This window comes from Mustela nigripes, chromosome 2, assembly GCF_022355385.1.
Source record: "Mustela nigripes isolate SB6536 chromosome 2, MUSNIG.SB6536, whole genome shotgun sequence".
Taxonomy (NCBI): Eukaryota; Metazoa; Chordata; class Mammalia; order Carnivora; family Mustelidae; genus Mustela; species Mustela nigripes.
The window spans coordinates 8288628-8309862 of record NC_081558.1 but is presented as its reverse complement, the minus strand read 5'-3'; the positions used below and the strand labels follow the sequence as shown (position 1 = coordinate 8309862).

Genomic DNA, 21235 nt, shown 5'->3' with positions numbered 1-21235 from the left:
ATGTTTCTTGCCCAGCCTGGCTCCCAGGAGCCCAAAGGCGAGGCAGGGACTTTAGCCCAGGATGGCTGCTGGCTGGGGTGAGGGTGACATGGGGTGGGGCACAGCAGAGGGATGGGCGGGGTTGCACCTGGAGGCTCCTGGTCAAAGTGGCTGGACCACTCAGACAAGTGCAAGTGCGTGGGCTGCTGATAGATACACATGTCACATGCCAGGCTGGGAAACAGCTCTGCTGTGCCCTCTAGAGCTTGGGGTTGAGTGGCAGGGTATGAGGGTTCCCCCGGAAATCCGAGCCTCCCTTCTCTGGGCTCAGGATCTCATACTGATCCACTTGCTTAGGTAGGGCAAGTTCCTCTGCTTCTCTGCCTCAGTTTCCTCACCTGTAAGAAGGAAGAGAATGCTAACAAATTCATGGGAAAAAGAGCAGCATATCCAAAACCCTGAGGTAGAGCTGTGCCCTCGTATCAATCACTCCCCAATTATGCCTGGGACATTTTCTGACCAGGGCTGGAAGGGCCGTCGGGAGGAGGAACCCGCCCCTTGCAAAGGCTTGGGGATGAGCAAGCGGTTGGCACATCCGGGCTACGAGTGAGGGCTGGAGAATTCTCGAAGACCGCTGCACTGGAGCTGGGAGAGGAACCACTGGGGAGAGATTTGACACCACAAGTAAACTAAGACATCCCCACATCCTCCTTCCAGTGAAGGCAGCCAGGCCAGTCCAGACTTCGGACTCGCTCGCTCAAGCCCCAGTTACATCGTCCGGCATCTCGGAGCCCAGCTGGACCCCTCTGCTTCCCTCGTCCTTTACTGGGGAACATCCCAGAGTGGCCTTAGAGACCCCCGTGATCCCTCAGGCCTAGGCAAGCGTCTGAGCAGCTCCGTGCCTCAGTTTACCCATCTGCAAAATGGGAAACCGGCCGTTCCTTCCGCACCTGTGAATTGCAGGGCCGTGCTTCATAAACGCTTGACATTATACTTATTACGGATGATCGTGGTGATTAATCAGAGGGCAGAAAGAGCATCCCCCGGAGTCTGACACCCCCGGCCTCGGTCCCGGCGTCTCTCTTCCCCTGCCCCCTGCAAAGCCTCAGTTTCCCCACCGCAGACCCGAGGGGCGCGCGGAGGCGGCCCGGGGTCCCCGCGCCCCTCCGGCCGGCAGGGGCAGCACGGAGCCGCCCCGCACACCCGGAAGGGCCCCGCCTCCGGCCCCGGCCCCGCCCAGCCCGGGCAGCCCAGAACCGGGAGGCGGCGGCGGTGGCGGCAACCACGGCGGGGACGGTGCGCGCGGCGGCATCGGCGGGACCCGCGCGGCGCCATGGCGGCCGCCGAGCGCCGCGCCTTCGCGCACAAGATCAACAGGTAGCTCGGCCGCCGGGCCCCTCCCGGGGACACCCGCACGTGTCCGGGCCCCGCCCCGGGGTGGCCCGGCCCTCCCCGGCCCCGGCGTCCCCCTCACCGTTCAAGCCCCTTCCGCCCGGGCCGGCTCCGGCCCGCTTCCTCTGGCGGGGGCCGGGGGCGGCGGGAGGCGGGGAGGGCGGCGGGGGTCCCCGCTGGGGCCGCGGCGGGGCTGCGAGTGCGATGGCGGCTGAGGGAGGTCCGCCCTGGGCGCCGCTGGGGAGGCGTGGGGGCGTGTCCGGGGGCCTTCCTGGAGGCGGTGGCGCGGGGAGAGCAGGTATCGGGAGCCCTCCGCGTTCCTCGCCATCTCCGGGTCCTTCCTGGGTCCCCGAGTCCGAGGGCGAGGGAGCAGGAGGGGCTTTGGCGACTCATCCTCTTGCCTGGCGCGGGGCTGGGATGCTCCTGGGGCCGGGATTTGGGAACAGGGATGGTGCTCTTGGAGGCCTTGGAGGCCCCTCGGGAAGGTTCCCGTGCTCTTCCCCCACTGCCAGGGTCCCGTGCCCAGCTGTCCGGGGAGCAGGGGACAGCTGTGGATGGCCCCCCGCCCCCAGCCCTGCTTCAGGCTCTCCCAGCACCGGCTGGACGCGCTGGAGATGGATGGGTGATTGAATGGAGGGAGTGGGGGCTGGGGACCCAACCAGCTGGTGGGCAGACGGGGGAGGGGACAGGCGCCAGGCGCTGGGGGATCCATTTCCGTGGCCACTGGAGATTGTAAGAGACTCAGCCTGGAAGGGGGAGGTCAGACCAGGGCTGAAGAGCCTCTCCCTTGTCTTTGCCTCCATGGCCAGTCGGAGTTGGCCCACGGGGGGTCCTCTCCACCCCGGGGCCTGTGCTGGCCACGCCCAAGTGAAAGAGCTCCCTGTCCGTCCAGAGCTGGCCTGATGGAGACACAAGGAAAGATCCACCCTTGGTGGCAGATACAATGGGGTAGACAGACGAGTAGCACAATCAAGTAGATTATGTATTAATGATAAGTGCCAGTGCTATGGGGACGCACATGGCAAGGAAAGGAAGTGGGTGGCATGGGGAGGCAGATCAGGAAGGCCTGGACGATAAGGTGACATTTGAGCAAAGTTCCGAAGAGGTGAGGGAGGCATCCATGCCCGTATGTGGAGGAAGAGCAATCCCAAAATGGGAGAAGGGCAAGTGCAAAGGCACTGAGGCAGAAGCAGACATAGTGTATTTACAAATAAATCATCTGACTGTCTGGAGCAGAGTGAGGAAGGGGACAGTGGGAGCAGATCCCTCAGGGTCTTGTGGGTTGTGGGGAAGACCTTAACTGGTATCCTGAGTGAGGTGGGAGCCATGAGGAGTTCTGAACAGAGGTCACACATGTGACCATGTGTCTGGAGCATAGCAGTCAGGCAATTTTTATGTTCTGTTATTTTTATGTTCCCAAATTGCCTCTCTGTCTTGGACCTTTGGCTTCTCTGAACCTGTTTCTTTGCCACTCAGTCTCTGTGTTCTTGGTTCCTGGCTTCCACTCCAGTAAAAAAGAGAGGTCCTAGGGTCCTGCCCTGGGGAACAGATACTATAGAGCCCAGGGTAAGAAGAGCAGAGAATGTTCCTGGGACCCCAGTGAACCACAAGCAAAAGGCTCAAGTCTTCCAGCCTTCCTCTGCCAGGGCCTCCGTAACAGCCTTTTGGACACCCAGGTGTCTACATGCTCAGATCTGGGCCTGAATTCATCTGGTCAATCATTCAGTCATTCATTCCTCAGTGCCATACTGACCCAGATATTAAACAGCCCCCCAGTTTCCTAGTGAACAGATTCTTAAAAAAAAAAAAAAATTGGGGAGGGGACAACTTAAAACTACAAACTCTTATAAATGTAAATAGCATGGACAAACATTCCTGTAGCAATATAACGTGTTCATTTTTTCACAAATAAAATACAATATGGAGTGGCGGTAATGGCCAGCGCTCACAGTATGTTTATGGCTGGCTGGTCCCCAGTGGAAATGCCATTTGTGTGTCACCAGAGCCTGTCGACGTAGGTATAACTATGGAAAGTGGGACTCACAGTGGTTAGGTGGCTGTCGAGCATCTCTCGTGGGGAAGTGAGCCCAGAAGCGTGGGGCCATAGACTTCAGAACAGTCTCAGCAACCGTGTCACTCTTCCTGTCCTCACGTATCCCCCGTTCTTCCAGGCATCTGATTGTGGCATCTTCTCTCACCGTCCCCTCCCCCCTGCCCCGGGTATCTGATGCGGGGCTGGTGGCATTTTTCACTCAAGAAAATAGTGACTTTGTTGGAGGCGTGGGAGGACAAAGAGACGTGTATTAACCAAATTCCAAAGGTGCCTCTGGGATTTCAAGAAAATGGCTCCCTCCCACCCCTGTCCCCAAATATATCTGCAAACTTGAGCACACACACGTATTATTATTTCCTACCTTCATTTTTTTTAAGGTTTTATTTATGTATTTGAGAGAGAGGGGGAGAGAGAATGAGAGTGAGTTAGCATGAGAGGGAGAGGGTCAGAGGGAGAAGCAGATCGCTGCTGAGCAGGGAGCTCCATGCAGGACCCGAACCCGGGCCTCCAGGATCTCGACCTGAGCCAAAGGCAGTTGCTCAACCAACTGAGCCACCCAGGCGCCGCTATTTTCTACCTTTTAAATAATGGTGACATTTGACATGCATCTAGAAAAGTCCAAAGTTTAAAAGAGTAGTTATAGAACCAATGCTCAGGGGGATGTCTGGCTAGCTTGGTTAGTGGAACATGGGATTCTTGATCTCGGGGTCATGGGTTTGAGCCCCACACTGGGGGTAGAGTTTATTTTCAAAAGAATTAAAAAGCAGGGGCATCTGGGGGGCTTAGCTGGTTAAGCGTATGCCTTTGGCTCAGGTCATGATCCCAGGCTCCTGGGATCAAGCCCTGCATCGGTCTCCCCACTCAGCAGGGACTCTGCTTCTGTCTCCGCCCCTCCCCCTGCTCGTGTTCTCTTTCTCTCTCTCTCTCTCATTCTCTCCCTCAAATAAGTAAAATCTTTTTTAAAAATTAAAAAACAAAACAACAACAATAAAACAACAAATGTCAGGGGAACAATCCCTCAGGTCAAGACAAAGGCAGTATTGATCTCCTGGGCCACCTAACCTAGCTGCCTCTCCTGATCTGCACCTAGTTCTGTCCCTTAGCCAACTGCACACTGATGGTGGCTCCCCTCCCTTCCTCACTTGAGTTATGATGTCCCCTGCCAAGCTGGGTCCCTCTGCACCATGGGCTACTCTTGCCTGTTTAGAACGTCTCATCAGTGGAATCACGTTGGGTATCGAGGCTGGTGTGGCCCGAGTCTCTCACCCAAGCCATTACCTGCAGCCGGGCGCATCCTTTTCCATTGCTGCATACTATTCCTCCCATGCACATTGTCTCCCTCTTTGATCAAGGAACACGTACATCTTTTCCTTTGGGGTTGTCATGACCAGGCTGCCAGGGACATTCCCAGCCACGTGTTTTATCCCGAGTGTCTACGCCTCTGAGTGGGATTGCTGGACTGGTTTATCTTCAACTTCGCTCTGTCATTCCAAACGATTGTCTAAAGGGCTTCCCCCAGCAGCAGATGAGTGTTCCTCTTGCTGACAGGGAGATCATTTGTCTTTAAAATGTGCAGCCAGTCCAGGAGGGCTTGGGTGTGCTATAAAGAGAAATCTCCATGGTTTTATATGGACTCATCTTCTTCCCTCACTTATTTACCCAAGTGGGAACACACAGAGTTAGAGCCTTATGTCATTCTCATTTCTGGTTTTATTGTCCTCCTCCCCTGGAGGGAGTAGACCTCTGTTAATCTGCCCAGCCTTGGGGTGAGGTCTGCAATCTCACATGAATTCCCAGTGATGCCACTGCTTCATCTTTCCCCTCTGAGTGTCTGTGTCGTGTCCCATAGGATTGCTAGCTTTCAGCTTAGGGGGATTTGTTTCCCTAGTAGCTCTAACCCACCACCTGATCTCAGCAGTTTCTCATTGCAATCCTGAGATCACTTCCTGAGAAAAACCAGTATATTTAGACCCACATTTTGCCTCCTCTAAAAAATGTGCTTCATGGGGGTGTCTGAAGCAGATCTGATGTGGGCATGAGAAAGAGAGAGGAAGTGGAGATGGCTCCCAGGCATGGGTCCTGAGCAGCCCAGAGGGCGGGGCTGCCCTTAGGGAGCCAGGGAAGATGGCAGGAAGGCAGGTTATGTTCAGGGTACATGCCTGCATGACCCCACATGGGCATGCAAAAGAGGCAGGTGCCACCCAGAAGGGATCCAAGGATTGTCTTTGTTTGGGCGCTCCTGAAACCTGGAGGCTGCATGGGACCACTGTGGGGGATGGTAAGTGTGGACACGGCAGAGATACGTTCTAGGACCCCTGTTCTTGGCCCTGCTTCCCATCATGGGCATGTGGAGTACCGTGTGCTGCGGGTTGCGCAGACTCACTTCTGGCCCTCAGGGGTTTGATTCTGGGCACCTAACCACGTTCAGCTCTGTGAGCCTAGATGCCTCCTGCCCCTCTCTGAGCCTCACTCCCCTCCTGGGCCCCTTCTGGCCCAGCAGAAAAAGCAGGGCCAGAAATTCCAGTTTCCCAGGATCCTTTTAAGGCAACTTAGTGACAGCAAGCCTTAATCGAGCACTTACTGTGTGCCAAGCCTTAAACTCAGAACAGTTCGATAAGGTGTGGGCGCCGCATTGAGCCCAGAGGTCCAGAGAGGGGATGACACTCATCCCTGCTTGCGCAGGTCCGACTACAGAGCCTGGTGACACAGGAAAGTGGCTCCTGTGGCCACAGTGGCAAGGACCTGGCCTTTTCCCACTCAGGGGCCATCTCTCCAAGGCCAAAGACAAAATGAAGTGGGAGGCCCTGCCCTCCCTTCTCCCCTCTGCCTGCTCTGGGGCCGCAGCTGCAGAACAGCTGGGACCAGGGCACCGATGGGCGCCCTGTCCCGGCATTTTTATAAATCATCCCCCAAGACCCTGTGTGCTCAGGCTTCCAGAGAAGGCAGCCCCAACTTTGGGAATTTGAGGACAAATAGCTTATTTGGGACGCCCTTTGAATTTCCTGGAAGATCCTCCATTCGCTAGCCCCAGACCCCCAAAACAATAGAAGCAAGACTGGGACAGTCAAGAGAGGAAGTAAATAGAATACAGAGGCAGAAGAATGAGGCTGAGGTCTCAGCTGGAGACCCCCACGTTGGATCAGGGTCATGGTCAAGTTTTGTTTGACTTCAGAGGCTTCCAGGTGACCCCCCCTTAGCCCCAGTCTCCCCGACCCTGACCTGTCTTCTCCTGAGCGCACCACACACATTAATTTCATCCACGGTCCGTGGTTTGCGATCAGCATAGCACTTTTTTTTGGGGGGGGGGTACAACTTTTCATTATGAAACTTCCAAGCACACAGAAAAGTGGAAAATGGAAGGGAATAATACCCAAACACCCAGACAATTGCCTTCTCAATTTTAAGAGGGATTGAAGCGCAGAAGGGGTAGCCTACCTGCCCAGAGCCACACAGCTGAAAGGTCTGGGGCTTCTAACTCACGATGGATTTAGGCAGGTTGGACCAGGAGGGAAATTGGGAGGGATTTGTTTCCTAAGAAAAATGTATTGAGTACCTCCTGGCGGCAGGGTGTGTGTGTGTGTGTGTGTGTGTGTGCGCGCGCGCGCTTGGGTCCTCCGTGTGTGTGTGTGTGTGCGTGTGTGTGTGTGTGTGTGTGTGTGTGTGCTGGTGCTTGGGCCTCCGTGGGGACCACATAGCCCTATTCCTGCTGTCATACAGACCCAGGGAAGCGGGAATCTCCATGCTCCGAGCACAGAGCCTGGCCACAGGGTCTTTGCACTTGCTGTACCCTTTGCCTGGGATCCTCTTCTCCAAATAACTATGCGGCTCTCTTCTCTCCTTCCCCTCCTTCCAAGCTTAGCTGAAGGAATTGAGGGCCTGGGGGTACCAAGTCCCAGTTTCCTCTGCTGGCCCTCTCCACTGTGGGTCTTACCCCTTCAACCTCCTCCTCCCTGACTTGGAAGGCCAGCACAGATGCAGGTGGCCTAGGAAAGCCACAGCCCAGATTTTGGCTACTGGGTGTGCTCTGTGAGTCATGCTGGCCTCTTAACACATGCTCAGCCTGGTCTCCGGCTCCCTGAGAATGAGGTATGGAGTGCCCCCCGAATGCCAAGCCCACTGCTCAGCTCCCCACCACAAGCCTTGTGAGGTCCCTTAAGTATAGTTGGGTACACTGAGGCTCAGAGGTAGGAGTAACTTGCCCAAGACCCCATAGCAAGGAAGGGACAGGACACACATTCTGGATGGAAGGTAGGGTGGGCAGAGGTCGCCAGATGAGGAAACCAAGGCAGGGACCAGGGGGCAGGCCAGTCAGACTTGGACCTAGGCTGGGCATCTGCGATAAAGAAGGATTCGTGACCCTCGTGCCCTGCAGGGACCAAATCCTTCCATCTGTGCTTGGTGGGGGTTGGATGGGCCCCAGGCGCAGCTTGGGGGGGGTGGGTCCTGGGGTCTCTGTATCAGCCACGAGCCCTGGGACCCCAAGGCTGAGATCTGCAGATCCTGAACCCAGGGTTCTCCCAGTCCGTGGCTTGGGTTTTTCCCTTCCATGGCCTGGATTTTCCGCTCTGAGGATGAATTTATGGGCCTGAGGTGAAGTTCCCAGGGCCCCACTGCCCAGGTTGTCATGTCCTCAGTGGCCCCTTCCCCTGTCCCCCCAGGACGGTGGCTGCGGAGGTGCGGAAGCAGGTGTCCCGGGAGCGCAGCGGCTCTCCCCACTCCAGCCGGCGCAGTAGCAGCTCCCTGGGGGTACGTGTTTGGGGGGTGCCCCCTCCAGGACCCTGCTCTCTAGCAGATGTGGGGTTCCCCTCTACCCCAGCCTGGCTAGGAGTGTCCCCACTCCTCTCTCCCTGTGGGTGGGGAGGGTTGTCCCCTCCCTGCAGTGCCTAGCGGTTGGGGGGGCTCAGTGGCAGCCCCGTGGGTGGTCAACCTGATGTCACCCCACCTCCTGCTGCTGGGACCACCCAGACTGGGGTGGGGTGGGGATGGGAGGTACTCCCAGCTGCAGCGGAGAGGGAGTGGGGCCTGAGGAATTGTCTTTCTCCGCTGCGCTAGCCTGCTAGCCTTTCCTTCCAGCGTAACCCTGCCCCTCCAGGCACAGGGTGTGATTTCCTGCCTGGAAAGAGGGGCGGGGCAGGCCCTGCGGGGAGGGGTAGAGAGTCTGAGATCACTGCCCCCCCCCCACACACACAGCTCCAACACTCCATGGCTCCCACCACCCTCTTGCACGAGCCCAGGCCCACGCTCCCACCCCCCTGCCCCTCCTCAACCCCCAGGGCACGGCCCACAGTCACCTTGCTCCAACCCAGGTCCCACTGACTGAAGTCATTGAGCCCCTGGACTTCGAGGATGTGCTCCTGAGCCGGCCACCAGACGCTGAGCCCGGGCCCCTCCGGGACCTGGCTGAGTTTCCAGCTGACGACCTGGAGCTCCTGCTACAGCCCCGGGAATGCCGGACCACGGAGCCTGGGATCCCCGAGGATGGGTGGGTTCAGCTCCCCGCCCTTCCTTCCATCAAGCTCCCAACAGCCCCCAGTTCAACTCCTGGCATGGCTGTGTGACCTTGGACAAGTTACCCTCCCTCTCTGAGCTTCCATCTCCACATCTCCAAAACAGGCAGACGGGCATGCCATGCCCCCCCACCCCCCGCAGGCACTGGAAAGATGAACACTCTTGCCCTGCCTCTGTTTACCCTGATTTTATATTGTACAGAAAGCTGGATGCCCAGGTGAGGGCCGCGGTGGAGATGTACACGGAGGATTGGCTCATCACCTACAGGAGGTGGGTCTGGCTCAGGGGCAGCTCTGGGCAGAGGGTTGAGAGGTCAGGTCTGAGCCCATTGGGCCACTCCTCCTGCTTATCTGCCCGTGCTCCCCACAAGGGCAGCTGGACTTCCCTGGTGGGTCACGGGGAGGGTGGGTGGCCGTGCAGGCATCACACGCACCTGTGGGTGTGCCTTGATCCCTGCCGCCAGCCAGCCCTGCTCCCTCCTAGGTACCAGCATCTGAGTGCGGCATACAGCCCCATCACCGCGGAGACCCAGCGAGAGCGGCAGAAGGGCCTCACTCGCCAGGTCTTTGAACAGGACACTTTGGGGGATGAGAGGTCCGGCCCAGAGGACTCGGTGAGGGAGCCCGGGGCATGTGTGTGGGGGGCTGTGTGTGGGCTCTGGCCCCAGCTCTCGGTCACATGGGACGGGAAGCCACCGCAATGGCCTTGAACCCGAAAGGAAATGTGTCAGCCCCGTGAGCTAAAAGTTCAGGGTCATGATTATGCACACTTATTAAGGGCTTAGCGTGTCCTTGTCTTTTATCCTGGGAGGCAGGGCCACACCCATTTTGCAGATAAACTGAGGCACAGCAAGGTGATTCGAGGAGCTTCACAGGCTCACTGGGTCTTGAGCCAGTATTCACCAGGCTTCTACTTTATGCCCACAATAATCCTACTGAGAATTATTGTTATCGCTTCCACTGTTAACTATTTTTGGACGGAGATGAGCTTCCTAAGGCCCCTTGTGCTGGATTCAGGGACACAGGGTCACGGAGCTGAGTCGGGGTCTGGACCGTGGTGGTCTGCCTCTGACCATATAGCTGAGTTGGGGCGGGGAGGTCAGGCGGGATACCCAGAGCCAGGGACAGTCCCACTGGGAAGAACTCTCCCTCCCCTGGTGACAGTGAGCAAAGCCCCACAGAAGGTTCTCGCCAGCCCAGCCCACACATGTCCTTACCTTGGTGCCAGGAGTAGCCTCCCTGAATGGTAATAAAGGAGGGCCACCCCTCCCAGGCAGAAGGTTCTAGAAAGAGTCTCAGCAAAGTCTTAAAGTGACCCTTGTAATGGTGAACCCATCCCACGGGCCTCAGCTTTCCCATCTACGGATTGGGCACGAGGACTGTCTCACTAGAGCGGGATTGAAGGTGCATTTAGCTGACGCTCCGTGTTTATGCCTTCTCCACCGGCAGGATGACCCCCGGCACTCCTCGGGCTCCCCAGAGGACACCCCGCGAAGCAGCGGTGCCTCCAGCATCTTTGACCTGAGGAACTTGGCAGCTGACTCACTGCTACCCTCGCTGCTAGAGCGCACGGCCCCCGAGGATGTGGACCGGCGGAACGAGGCTGCTCGGCGGCAGCACCGGCCCCGCGCCCTGCTGGCCCTCTACCCGGCACCTGATGAGGTGGGAGCCCACAAGCCCACCGGGGGCCCATACCCACGCACCTGACCCTGTATGGCACCCCACAACATTCACTGGGTGCCTACTGTATACCCTGGGGTTTTCCGTTTGTTTTTGTTTGGGGGTGGTTAAAGATATTTATTTATTAGAGCACATGTGCACATAGAGGGGAGGGGCGGAGGGAGAGGGAGAGAATCTCAAGTAGACTCCCGCTGAGTGCAGAGCCGATCCCACAGCCCTGAGATCCTGAGCTGAGCAGAAATCGAGAGTGGGAGGCTCAACCAACTGAGCCACCCAGGCACCCCCATATACCTCGTTTTTTATTCGATTCCTTTTATTGGATGCCAGCTATATGCCCTTGGATTTATCCCAGTAGCGTTAATTGGATACCTAGCATATACTCCTGTAGTCTTTCAACTGATACTTAATGTATGCTTGTGTATAGTCTCCTTAATCAAACAACTTAATCAACTGATATTTATTGAGAACCTCCTATATATGCCTATATTGACCCATGTAACATTTATTGGTTACCTAGTGTATACTCTGTGCTTTTATCCAGTAGATTTTATTTTATATACACTTCTGTATTCATCCACTAACATTTTGGGGGCACCTATTATATACTACTCTGGTCAACCAACGTTCATTATGTGCCTACTGTATAATCCTTTATTTAATCAAACAGCATTGAAGCAACTCAAATATCTTGAGTACTTACGTTTACCCAACCAAGTTTTTTTTTAACGTAATGTCTGTGCCCAACACGGAGCTTGAACACACAACTCTGAGATCAAGAATCGTGGGCTCTGCCAACTGAGCCAGCCAGGCACCCCTACCCAGCCAACTCTTATTAGAGGCCTAGTATATACACCTCTGTTTTCATTCAGCCATTTATTGAGTGCTTGCTGTATACCCCTATGTTTATTCAATCCATACTTACTGGGGGCCTAGAGTATATCCCTCTGTATGTCCTGTCATCCTTAATCAAATGTTTTCTGTAGGTAGCTACGTTTATCTAACCACCTCTTAGTAGGTACCTACTGTGTACCTCTGTATTTATTTGACCAACATGCATGGCAAGACTTGGAGGTACAGCCATGAACAGGATAGACTTGGTCCTCGCCTTCAGAGCTCACAGTGTAGTGGGGGAGAGGCCCTCCTACCAAGAAATCACAACCCAGGCCGAGTGGTGCCACAGTGAGTTGCCGAATATTGGCCTTCACGTGGCCCTCTGGGTCCCAGCCATGTGGCCCTTTGCAATAGGGTATGGAGAGCACCTGGATGAGGAGCCTGCTCAGGCCTCAGGAAGTCAGGGAGGGCTTCCTGGAGGAAGTGCCAGCTAAGCTGTGACCTGAACAGGGCAAAGGGAGAAGGAGGGGCTTCCAGGCAGGGGGACTAGTGTGCACCAAAGCACAGAGACAAGGAGCTGCAAGAAACCTAAGTCAGGCTGGGGATAGAGCTGGTCTCACACCACGCATTCCAAGCCCTTCGCGAAGGATGTGTCCCAGCTGCCCTCCCTGGCTCTTGGCAGGACGAGGCCGTGGAACGCTGCAGCCGCCCGGAGCCACCCCGTGAACACTTTGGACAGAGGATCCTGGTCAAGTGTCTGTCGCTGAAGTGAGTGTGCGTGCTGCCCCACCCCTCCCTTCAGACGTGCGAGGCCCCACGTATGTCCCGGTGCTTACGTGCACTGGGCGCTCACCGCCCAAGCCGGGCCATGACGGTGTGCGGGCCTGAGACCGATGAGGCCATCCGGGCACTTTTAGGTGGGAAATAAGACTTCCTTTTCTCGTTCTTCAAAGCCACCAGGCCTTAAGCACCAACTGTGTGCCAGGCTCTGTTCTCAGCCCTTCACATGCATTACCCCTCATCTTCACGGTATTGTGAAACAGGCGCGGGTGGGGGGAAACTGAGGCACAGAGCGGCAGTCGTTGTGCCCGAGATCACATGACTTGTGAGGCCAGAGTCTGGCCCTCGCTCTGCTGGGACCCAGGCTGGAGGGGGCGCTTGTGACCCTGGACCTGGCTTCCAGCTGTCCGAGTCCCCCTCCACATCAGTCCCTGGGAGCAGCCAGAAGTGCGTGGGAATGGAGCTGAACAGGATGTGGCCTTGGACCTAAGCCCAGCCCCGCCCCTCCCCACCCTGAGTTCCTGCCTGGATGGGGGCAGGAAAGGGAGGCCCTGCTCTGGCCTGAGGCCCGGGTGGGCTGCCTGCCCCAAGCACTAGGGTTGGGAACCAGCTCTGCAAGTATCCAGTCATTCAACAAACACTCATTGAGCACCTACTGTGTACAGGACATGTAACCGTGGGATGACCACACAGGGCTCTCTAGGTGGGGGGACGTGACATACCCAAAGCCTGAGATGTGTCTGAAGAGGGAAAAATGAGGCCAAGGGGTAGGCAGGGCTGGACCATGTAGGATTTTGTTCTGGGCACACTGGGGAGCCTCAAGTTATGAGTTTTAAGATGCTTTCCTTAGGACTCGCAGGATGAGTGGGGGCTAGCAGGGCAGAGTGGGATGGGGAGGGGGTTACGGGGACTGTCAGATGGGACTCAGCCCAGGGAGGCAGAGGACACCCCAGAAAGGGGGCCAGGAAAGCCCAGGAGTTGAGAACTTCAAGATTGGGGGCATTGTTGTACCAAAAGCTTCTCCTATATCAGCTGAACAAGGGGCATAGTTTCAGGGGAAGGGCTCGGTGGGAGTTATATGGCTGAGGGTGGGGGGAGGCGCTCCGTGCCTCAGTTTCCCCTTTTACAAAATGAGTCAGGCCTTTCCTGCAAGCCCTTCAGTAGGAATTTTGTGTGGCCCAATGGAAATTAGTCCCTACCACCATCACAATGTACCATGTCTGGGCTGGGTCTCAAGAGGGAGTGGGGTGTGTGGGTGGTGGGAGTGTTAGGGATGGCCTCTGCCAGGAAGTCCCCATTCGCTGTAGGTTTGAGATCGAAATTGAGCCCATCTTTGGCATCTTGGCCCTGTATGATGTGCGGGAGAAAAAGAAGGTAGGATCCTCTTTCTTCCCTTTCCTACCCCAACCTTCCTCCTTGTTGCAGGGCAGTGGGCTTCCTGGAGGTGGTGGCCCAGCTGCCTTTCGTGTCCCCAGATCTCAGAAAACTTCTACTTTGACCTGAACTCGGACTCCATGAAGGGGCTGCTGCGGGCCCATGGCACCCACCCTGCCATCTCCACCCTGGCCCGCTCTGCCATCTTCTCCGTGACCTACCCTTCACCTGATATCTTCCTGGTCATCAAGGTGCCCGCTGGGGCTGGGTCAGGGGGTGATAATGGTAAACACCAGAAGTATGGTCCCTGCTTTCATGGAAGAGGATGGGCAGGTCACCAAGAAGGGTGATAAAGTCTTGTCACGAAGCACAGGCAGTGGGGCAAGCCCAGAGGAGGCTCCTGACCCAACCTAGGTGATGAGAAATCACGGAGGGCTTCCGTGGAGAGGCAGTAGTTAAGCTGAGACCCACAAGTGGGAGGCCTGGCATGTGCAAATGGACATTTAGCATGTTCTTTAAGTTGAGAGTTTTTCAGTTTATTAGGGGAAGAAAGACCTAGTTGGCACATTTGTGTGAGATTTTCTAGTTCTAGGACTGAGCTCAAATTTCCTTTCCCCAGATACTCAGTTCGGTTACATTAATGACATTGACCTACAGGCAGGCACTGCTCACAGTCAGTCAGACTACACAGAGATTCCCACCTTTAACCTCACAGCAGCCTCAGGAGGTGGGGGTTGCCATGGCCTCCATTTTACAGATGGGGAAAACTGAGGTACAGAATGGGTTAGGGACCTCTTTAGGCTCCCACAGCCCACAAGTGGTCAGGATTGGCCTCCGGCCATGCTTGGAATGGCCTCTTTGTATACTAACAAAAATATAAATGTAGAGAAAATATGGAGACTTGGGTTTGGAGTGGGCTCAAAGGGCGGGGGAGGGGGCAGCTGGCCGGGCAATCCAGTGGCTAGCGCTCAATCCCGAGGACAGTGGGAGCCATGGGAGGTGTTGGAGCAAGAGCCCTAGCTGGATGGAGTGTCTGAGGACCGACGAGGGGGCCAGACAGTTGGAAATGGGGTGGGATTGGGGTCCCAGCAGTGCCTCACTGGCCCTGCCTGCCCCTCAGCTGGAGAAAGTATTGCAGCAGGGGGACATCAGCGAGTGCTGCGAGCCCTACATGGTGATGAAGGAGGTGGACACGGCCAAGGTAAGCATGTGGAGGCTGAGCGAGGTGGTAAAGGGGTCACTGGGCAGGGCATATCCTGTGATCTGTAGGTCTGGGGCACTGAGCTTGTGGGGTGTGCTGGGGGTGGGTTCTCCCCCACAGAACAAAGAGAAGCTGGAGAAGCTGCGCCTGGCGGCCGAGCAGTTCTGCACCCGCCTGGGCCGCTACCGCATGCCCTTCGCCTGGACCGCGGTCCACCTGGCCAACATCGTGAGCAGTGCGGGGCAGCCGGACCGCGACTCCGACTCCGAGGGAGGTGAGGAGGCGGGGCTGACCAGTCAAGGTGGGGGGGGGAGGGCTAATGGGAAGGGAGCGCCCTCTGCTGGCTGGACTTGGTATAAGGTTGACTCTCTGGCCCTCTGGCCCTTCCCGCCTCCCTTTCATCTCCGCCCCCTCCAACACCATCACTGCCTCCCCTAGAGCGCCGACCGGCCTGGACTGACCGCCGCCGGCGTGGACCCCAAGATCGGACAAATAGTGGGGATGACACCTGCAGCTTCTCCGGATTCCGCCCAGCCACGCTGACTGTCACCAACTTCTTTAAGCAGGTGTCATGGCCGTGGGGCTGGGGGAGGGTTTCCCAGCAACAGACGTTACCCCACTGTGGGTACCCGGGACCCAGTTTACGTGGGTATGTCCTGTGCAGGAGGCCGAGCGGCTCAGTGATGAGGACCTCTTCAAGTTCCTGGCTGACATGCGGCGCCCGTCTTCTCTCCTGCGGCGCCTGCGGCCCGTGACCGGTGCGTGGCGCGCCCCATAAATGAAAGCTGGCCCTTCCATGCAGTGACTCAGCAAACCCACCCTGAGGACCTGCTGGGCCAGCCCCCGGGGACCCGCTGGTGACCGTGATGCATAAATCCCCTGAAATTAGGGGCTGGATCTTTTATCTTTTTTAAAATTTTATTTATTTATTTGACAGATAGACAGCAAGAGAGGGAACACAAGCAGGGGGAGTGGGAGAGGGAGAAGCAGGCTTCCCACAGAGCAGGGAGCCCATGCACTGCTTGGTCTCAGGACCCTGGGATCGTGACCTGAGCTGAAGGCAGACCCCTAACGACCGAGCCACACAAATGTGGAGCCGATCAAATGTGGAGGCAAGATACAGCAAGCAAGGGTGACATCTGGCCTTAGCTCCTGAAGGACAGCCACTAGAGGGCATGATGGAGACGTCAGAGCCCCCAACCTAAAGCCCAGAAGGTGGGGCCGGGGTTGGAAGCTCCCAGGCCCTTGCAAACACTCCCCTCTCTCTCCAGCCCAGCTCAAGATCGACATTTCCCCGGCCCCTGAGAATCCACACTTCTGCCTCTCCCCGGAGCTGCTTCATGTCAAGCCCTACCCAGACCCCAGAGGCCGGCCCACCAAAGAGATCCTGGAGTTCCCTGCCCGTGAGGTCTATGCCCCCCACACAAGCTACAGGTACAGCCCCTGAGGCCCAGCTGGGCATTTGAATGGGGGCTAGTCATGGCATCTCACAGAGCAAGGTACTGTTTCTCCCAGACACTCAGACAGCCGTATCTACTCCGCTTTAATGGAGGGATGTATACATGGGAAGGGTCCCATGTCCTGCCCCCCGTCTCCTCAACAGCGCCATGTCCTCTGCCTGTGTCCCCGCCTGCTTCTGTCTCTTCTCCATGGCCAGAAGCAGGGCCCAGCGCCCCGGCGACCCCACAAGGCAGGCAACTCCTCCTTGTGTGGGGGCCATGGCCATGGCAGCGTCCCTCAGTGTAGACTGGTCCTCAGTTCCACACCCCAGGCAGATTCAAGCCGGGAGTGCCGCTGTATGGAGTCTGGAAGGGAGACAAGGCTCAGCCAAGGCAAAGGGACCCCCATCTGGGTGCCCTGCACACCTCCTCCCCAGCAGCCCCGCCCATCCGACCCCCTCCAGCCTCACCTCTCCTGGATCTGTCGTAGTCGATGCTGCTGGTCTACCATCTCCCGCCTCTGTTGCTGCACGTGGCCTGTGAGCGCCCATATGATGTGGCTCTGCTTGTCTGCATGGGCCTGTGGGGTCGGGACAGAAACCTCAGCTGGGGCTGAATCACCTCCTGTCCCCTGGCCCTGCCCAGGGCTGCATCTGTGTGCCCTAATACGTCACTGCCGCTCCGTGGCCTCAACTTCCCCATCTGTTAAATGGGGATGACATAGGACTTGTGCCATGGGAGGCTGTAAGCATGATACGGATTATTAAGAGGCATGGCTGGGGTAGTTCCTGGGCACTCAAGAAATACTACCAGTTATTCTTTTAGTATTAATTTATGAACTTCCATATCCCCTGCCCCATGCAGAGTATTTTATCTATGTTGAATCCCTGTCCCTCCTCTGAGATTGTTGTCCTTATTTGCAATTGGGGAAACTGAGGCACGGGAAAGGATAAGGGTTTTGTCCAGGGTCACCTAGGTCAGAGGCCATGGCCCTGCGAGGCTGATCTGGAGATGCCCTGGGACTCAAGGCTGAGAAGTGAGTTCTTTGTGGGAAATCGGTCTCCACTCCACCCGGGTTGGGAACTTCTTACCTTTAAAGCCTCAAATTCCTGCTGGGCATGGCCCAGCCAAGCGCCTCTCAGCCGGACTTCCAGCCGCTGCATGCTCTCCCGTAGCACCTGCTGTCCCTGGGCCACCTCCCCTAGTGTCCGGGCCGTGGCCTCTGCTTGCTGCTTTAGGGTATCCTCCTCCATCTGTTCGAGAAATAGCGGATGTTAATAGGATGACCAGCTTGTCTTTGTTGGCCTATATAAAGTCCTATATTCCAGGGACACCTGCCCCCAAATTCCTGAGCAAACCCAGACAGTTGGTTACCCTAGACAACTCTATTGCAAACTCCTACCCACCCCACAGTGCCCCAGCTGCAGTGCCCACCTGCATCTCCAGCAGGCTTGTGCGTAGCTCCTGGGCTGCATCCCGGCCCCGGCTGACCTCCTGCCCCAGAAGGCCCAGCGCACGGCCATAGAGGCCCAGGCTGTGCCCAGCCTTTGTCAGCCGTGCCTCCGTGGCCCTGTACACACCGTTGAGGGCCTGACCCAGCTGCAGGGCCCCGTGGAAGAGGAGGGTCAGCTCCTCGTGTTCAGCCAGCTCCAGGCCCCTAACGGGAGCTGCAGGGGCAGGCTGGGCAGCCGTGGCCAGGACGCATAGTAGGCACAGGGTGAGAGTGGGCATGGCTGAGGCTCTGAGGGTACGGCCACAGCGCCACTGCTGCCACCTTTTATGCCCCAGCGCCCTGTTAACCCCCGGTCAATCGTTAACCGACCAGCTGGGCGCCCTGGGTTGTGCAAGGGCCTGGCGGTGGCGCGACAGTTGCATCAGGCAAGTGTCCAGTGAGGCCACACTGAGATCACGCCGGCTAGGGTTTGGGGCCAGCTGTGGACTGGTGGGGGGCACAGGTTGAGGACAGGCCCAGGCCCTGCTGGGTGGAATCTGAAGCTCAGAGCCTCAGTTTCCCCACCCGTAGAAGGGACGACCACGGTAACAGTGAACACAGCAGCGAGGGTCGTGAGTGTCTTAGTGCTGGTGGTTTGCCTGGCCGGCTTTCAGCGCCCTGGCAGTAGCTGGTTTCCTTCCCACAAGCCTGCAGTGCTGGGGTCTGTGCTGGCCTGGTTGAAAGCTGGGGAGTGGGGCCAGGACCCATGTGTGGCACGGATCAGTGCTAGCTGTCATTTCTGCTCCTTGGATTAATGTGGGCAAGTGCCTCTATTCCCCACCCCCCCATAAAATGAGAGGAACGTTCACCCCCTCTCTTCGGCTGCTTGGAGAGGTAGATGAGTTGTTTCGTGCTGAGCGCTTAAAACAGAGCTGGGCCTACAGTAGGTTCCGTGTTAACGTTCAGGGCAATCCTTGTCACTCCCCTTGTTTCTCGTGACTGGCATTGCTGCAAAGGCTGAGCCAGGAGCCTCGATGGCCCCATTATATAGATAGGGAAGCTGAGGCCCAGGAGTGTTGGGCTTGCTGGGAGAGACAGGCAGAACTCTGACTTTAGCCCAGGCCCACTTCTGATGCTGGCCTCAGTTTCTCCACCTGAGACACAGGCCTCATAACTCTAGTGGCGTCTCCTGGGGGAAGGGTAATCAGGCCCCTGAGCCAAGAGAGGGGCGGGTCAGCCCCTGTGGGGCTCAGGCTTGACTACTGGCCACCTGGGCCACCTTTTTGGAACCCTGACCCTGAGCACCCATCTGTCCCTGCTCAGCACCTCCCTGTGCCTCATTAGTGACCCCAAAGCCCCTTTGTGTCCCCACCCTCTGCTATACTGTTCCCCCCATCTGTGCTCCCAGGGCGCCCACCTGTCCCCCATCTCTGCCAGTCACAGATGTCCATAATTGGCCACCTGGTGCCCCTAATAGCTGCATCCGCCACCCTTAGTGCCTCAACTGCGTGGCCATCACCGCCCCCCCTCCAACCCCCGGTCTCCCAGCCCCACCGGTTCCTCTGATGCCCCCCGCCCTCCGCCCCCATAGGAACCTGCTGTACGTGTACCCACATTGCTTGAACTTCAGCAGCCGTCAGGGCTCCGTGCGCAACCTCACTGTGCGCGTGCAGTACATGGCGGGCGAGGACCCCAGCCAGGCCCTGCCGGTCAGTGACTGCGAGGGGTGGGGAGGGGGGTGAGGGGCAGTCCTCGGGGGGTGTGTCCCAGGGGGGCCCCCTCATGCACACCCTCTCCCAGGTCATCTTTGGCAAGTCCAGCTGTAGTGAGTTCGCCCGCGAGGCCTTCACCCCGGTGGTCTACCACAACAAGTATGCAGGGTGGCGGGACGGGGCCGGTGGTGGGGACACGGTGGGGACACGGTAGGGACACGGTGGGGCAGCAGGAGGGGAGGAGGCTGCCCCCCAGGACAGCCGGGGGGACTCTGAGGCAGAGAGCAGACCATAGGGCAAGGCAGTGCTGGGGTCTGACTTGCAAGAGACGTTGGGGAGGCCTGGGGGCGCCAGCAGAGTCCCCTCCTAGGTCCCCAGAGTTCTACGAGGAGTTCAAGCTGCGTCTTCCAGCCTGTGTGACCGAGAACCACCACCTGCTGTTCACCTTCTACCATGTCAGCTGCCAGCCCAGGCCGGGCACAGCTCTAGAGACTCCCGTGGGCTTCACTGTGAGACTCCCACCAGCCCTCACCCCCGCCCCAGTCCTGCTGTCAGCCCCCCACCCCCGTCTGGCCCCAGACCTAACCCCTAGGCTCTCCCCAGTGGATCCCACTGCTGCAGCACGGCCGCCTGAGGACTGGCCCCTTCTGCCTCCCTGTGTCCGTGGACCAGCCCCCGCCCAGCTACTCCGTGCTCACACCAGACGTATGTGCCCTGGCCTCCTGCCTCCCCTCCCAGTGCCTGCCCCCGCCACCCCCCCCACAACACTCCCAGGCTCCTGCCTCATCGTCCCCCATCTGTGCCGTGCCCTCCGTTCCCATCAATACCCTTGGGAGCCTTGTTGCCCTCTGTTAGGGCCTCTGGCTGCTCCATCCCCCCCATTACTGCCTTTATGTGTCCTACCATCCCCACGTGTCCCTCCCTGTCCCCCACTAGCCTGGTCTCATTACCACTGCCTTTCTGCTGCAGTCCTCCGTTTGCAGCCCTGCCTGCCTCCCTGACCACGATCCCCCCAGTAATTCTTCCAGGGCCCTTCACCCCCATTAATACTGTCACCCTCCTACTTACTCTTGAGCTGCCGTGAATGCCTGGGCCCCGCAAGTTCTCCCACCATGCTCTTGCCCGATTCATTTCCTTTAGTAATGTACACCCCAGGCTTCCCTTGTCTGCTTCTCCGTTTGTACCCCAGGCTTCCAACCTGCCCAGGGGACCCCCATAGTACTCCCTCCCGTCTGCATCCCCCTGGGGTAGGCGCCTGGCTCTGCAACCCCCCCCACCCCAAGACTCTGTTGCACCCTAGTTGCAATGGTGCAATCAGTGCAGGGCAGGTGGGCCAGTGCCCCCTGGCGTGTCCCTCCTGCAGGTGGCGCTGCCAGGCATGCGCTGGGTGGACGGCCACAAGGGCGTGTTCAGCGTGGAGCTCACTGCCGTGTCCTCTGTGCACCCACAGGTAGGGGGTAGGGGGTGGGGGGAACCCAGCAGTCTGGCCCTGGGGTTGAGCAACAGTTCCCGCTGACTGGGAGGCCTGGCCTCGGGCCATGGACGTGACTTTGATCAGCGAGGCCCTGCCACCCAGGGAAGCTGCTGACTCAGGCGGGGGCGGCCGTGCGAGTGGCCCTCCTGGCTGGGGCTTTGGCCTTCTACGTGGTCTCTCCTCTCCTCTCCGCACGTGCCCCTTGCTGCTTCTGTGGTCACTCTCCCATCCCTCTCTCCTCCCTTCAGCTTCTGGCTCATCCTTTCCTCATTCGTGGTCAGTTCTTTGATCCGCGGCCTTGGTTTTCTGCCCACTGAGCACCACCCCCAACCCTCCAGGGTCTTCCCAGCCATGGAACCCTGGCCCCTCCCCCCCCCCCCC

At 57.9% G+C, this 21235-nt stretch overlaps 2 protein-coding genes across 6 annotated transcripts in view; one reads left to right on the top strand and one right to left on the bottom strand.

The window, feature by feature from the left end:
- The first annotated feature begins 1273 nt into the window (after nt 1–1273).
- The window catches only part of DOCK6 (dedicator of cytokinesis 6), a 40973-nt gene continuing 21011 nt past the window's right edge, over nt 1274–21235 (top strand). For 4 of the 5 annotated variants that reach the window (XM_059389045.1, XM_059389044.1, XM_059389042.1 and 1 more), the window contains exons 1-19: nt 1277–1356; nt 8083–8170; nt 8731–8906; nt 9134–9202; nt 9416–9545; nt 10381–10593; nt 12125–12210; nt 13530–13596; nt 13698–13847; nt 14717–14797; nt 14918–15071; nt 15236–15363; nt 15462–15555; nt 16069–16231; nt 19260–19377; nt 19469–19539; nt 19751–19889; nt 19984–20085; nt 20744–20830. In XM_059389045.1, the coding sequence (XP_059245028.1) occupies nt 1313–1356; nt 8083–8170; nt 8731–8906; nt 9134–9202; nt 9416–9545; nt 10381–10593; nt 12125–12210; nt 13530–13596; nt 13698–13847; nt 14717–14797; nt 14918–15071; nt 15236–15363; nt 15462–15555; nt 16069–16231; nt 19260–19377; nt 19469–19539; nt 19751–19889; nt 19984–20085; nt 20744–20830 (2160 nt within the window). In that variant the 5' untranslated portion in view covers nt 1277–1312. Of the gene's footprint in view, nt 1357–8082; nt 8171–8730; nt 8907–9133; nt 9203–9415; nt 9546–10380; nt 10594–12124; nt 12211–13529; nt 13597–13697; nt 13848–14716; nt 14798–14917; nt 15072–15235; nt 15364–15461; nt 15556–16068; nt 16232–19259; nt 19378–19468; nt 19540–19750; nt 19890–19983; nt 20086–20743; nt 20831–21235 lie in introns of all 5 variants that reach the window. The other variant, XM_059389041.1, reaches the window with a different exon arrangement.
- On the bottom strand, nt 16241–18020 carry ANGPTL8 (angiopoietin like 8). The gene is made up of 4 exons (XM_059389051.1): nt 17671–18020; nt 17328–17489; nt 16707–16816; nt 16241–16602 (listed from the first exon to the last, which is right to left on the bottom strand). The coding sequence occupies exons 1-4, from the start codon at nt 17965–17967 to the stop codon at nt 16575–16577; spliced, it is 597 nt and encodes a 198-aa protein (XP_059245034.1). The 5' UTR covers nt 17968–18020; the 3' UTR covers nt 16241–16574.

Excerpts from the sequence above, each read along its gene's own strand:
- ANGPTL8 (XM_059389051.1), bottom strand. The coding sequence starts at position 17,967 with ATGCCCACTCTCACCCTGTGCCTACTATGCGTCCTGGCCACGGCTGCC. Across the intron at positions 17,490-17,670 it reads CAAGCCTGCTGGAGATGCAG|ATGGAGGAGGATACCCTAAA; the intron begins GTGGGCACTGCA and ends TTTCTCGAACAG. Across the intron at positions 16,603-16,706 it reads CTACGACAGATCCAGGAGAG|ACTCCATACAGCGGCACTCC; the intron begins GTGAGGCTGGAG and ends TCTCCCTTCCAG.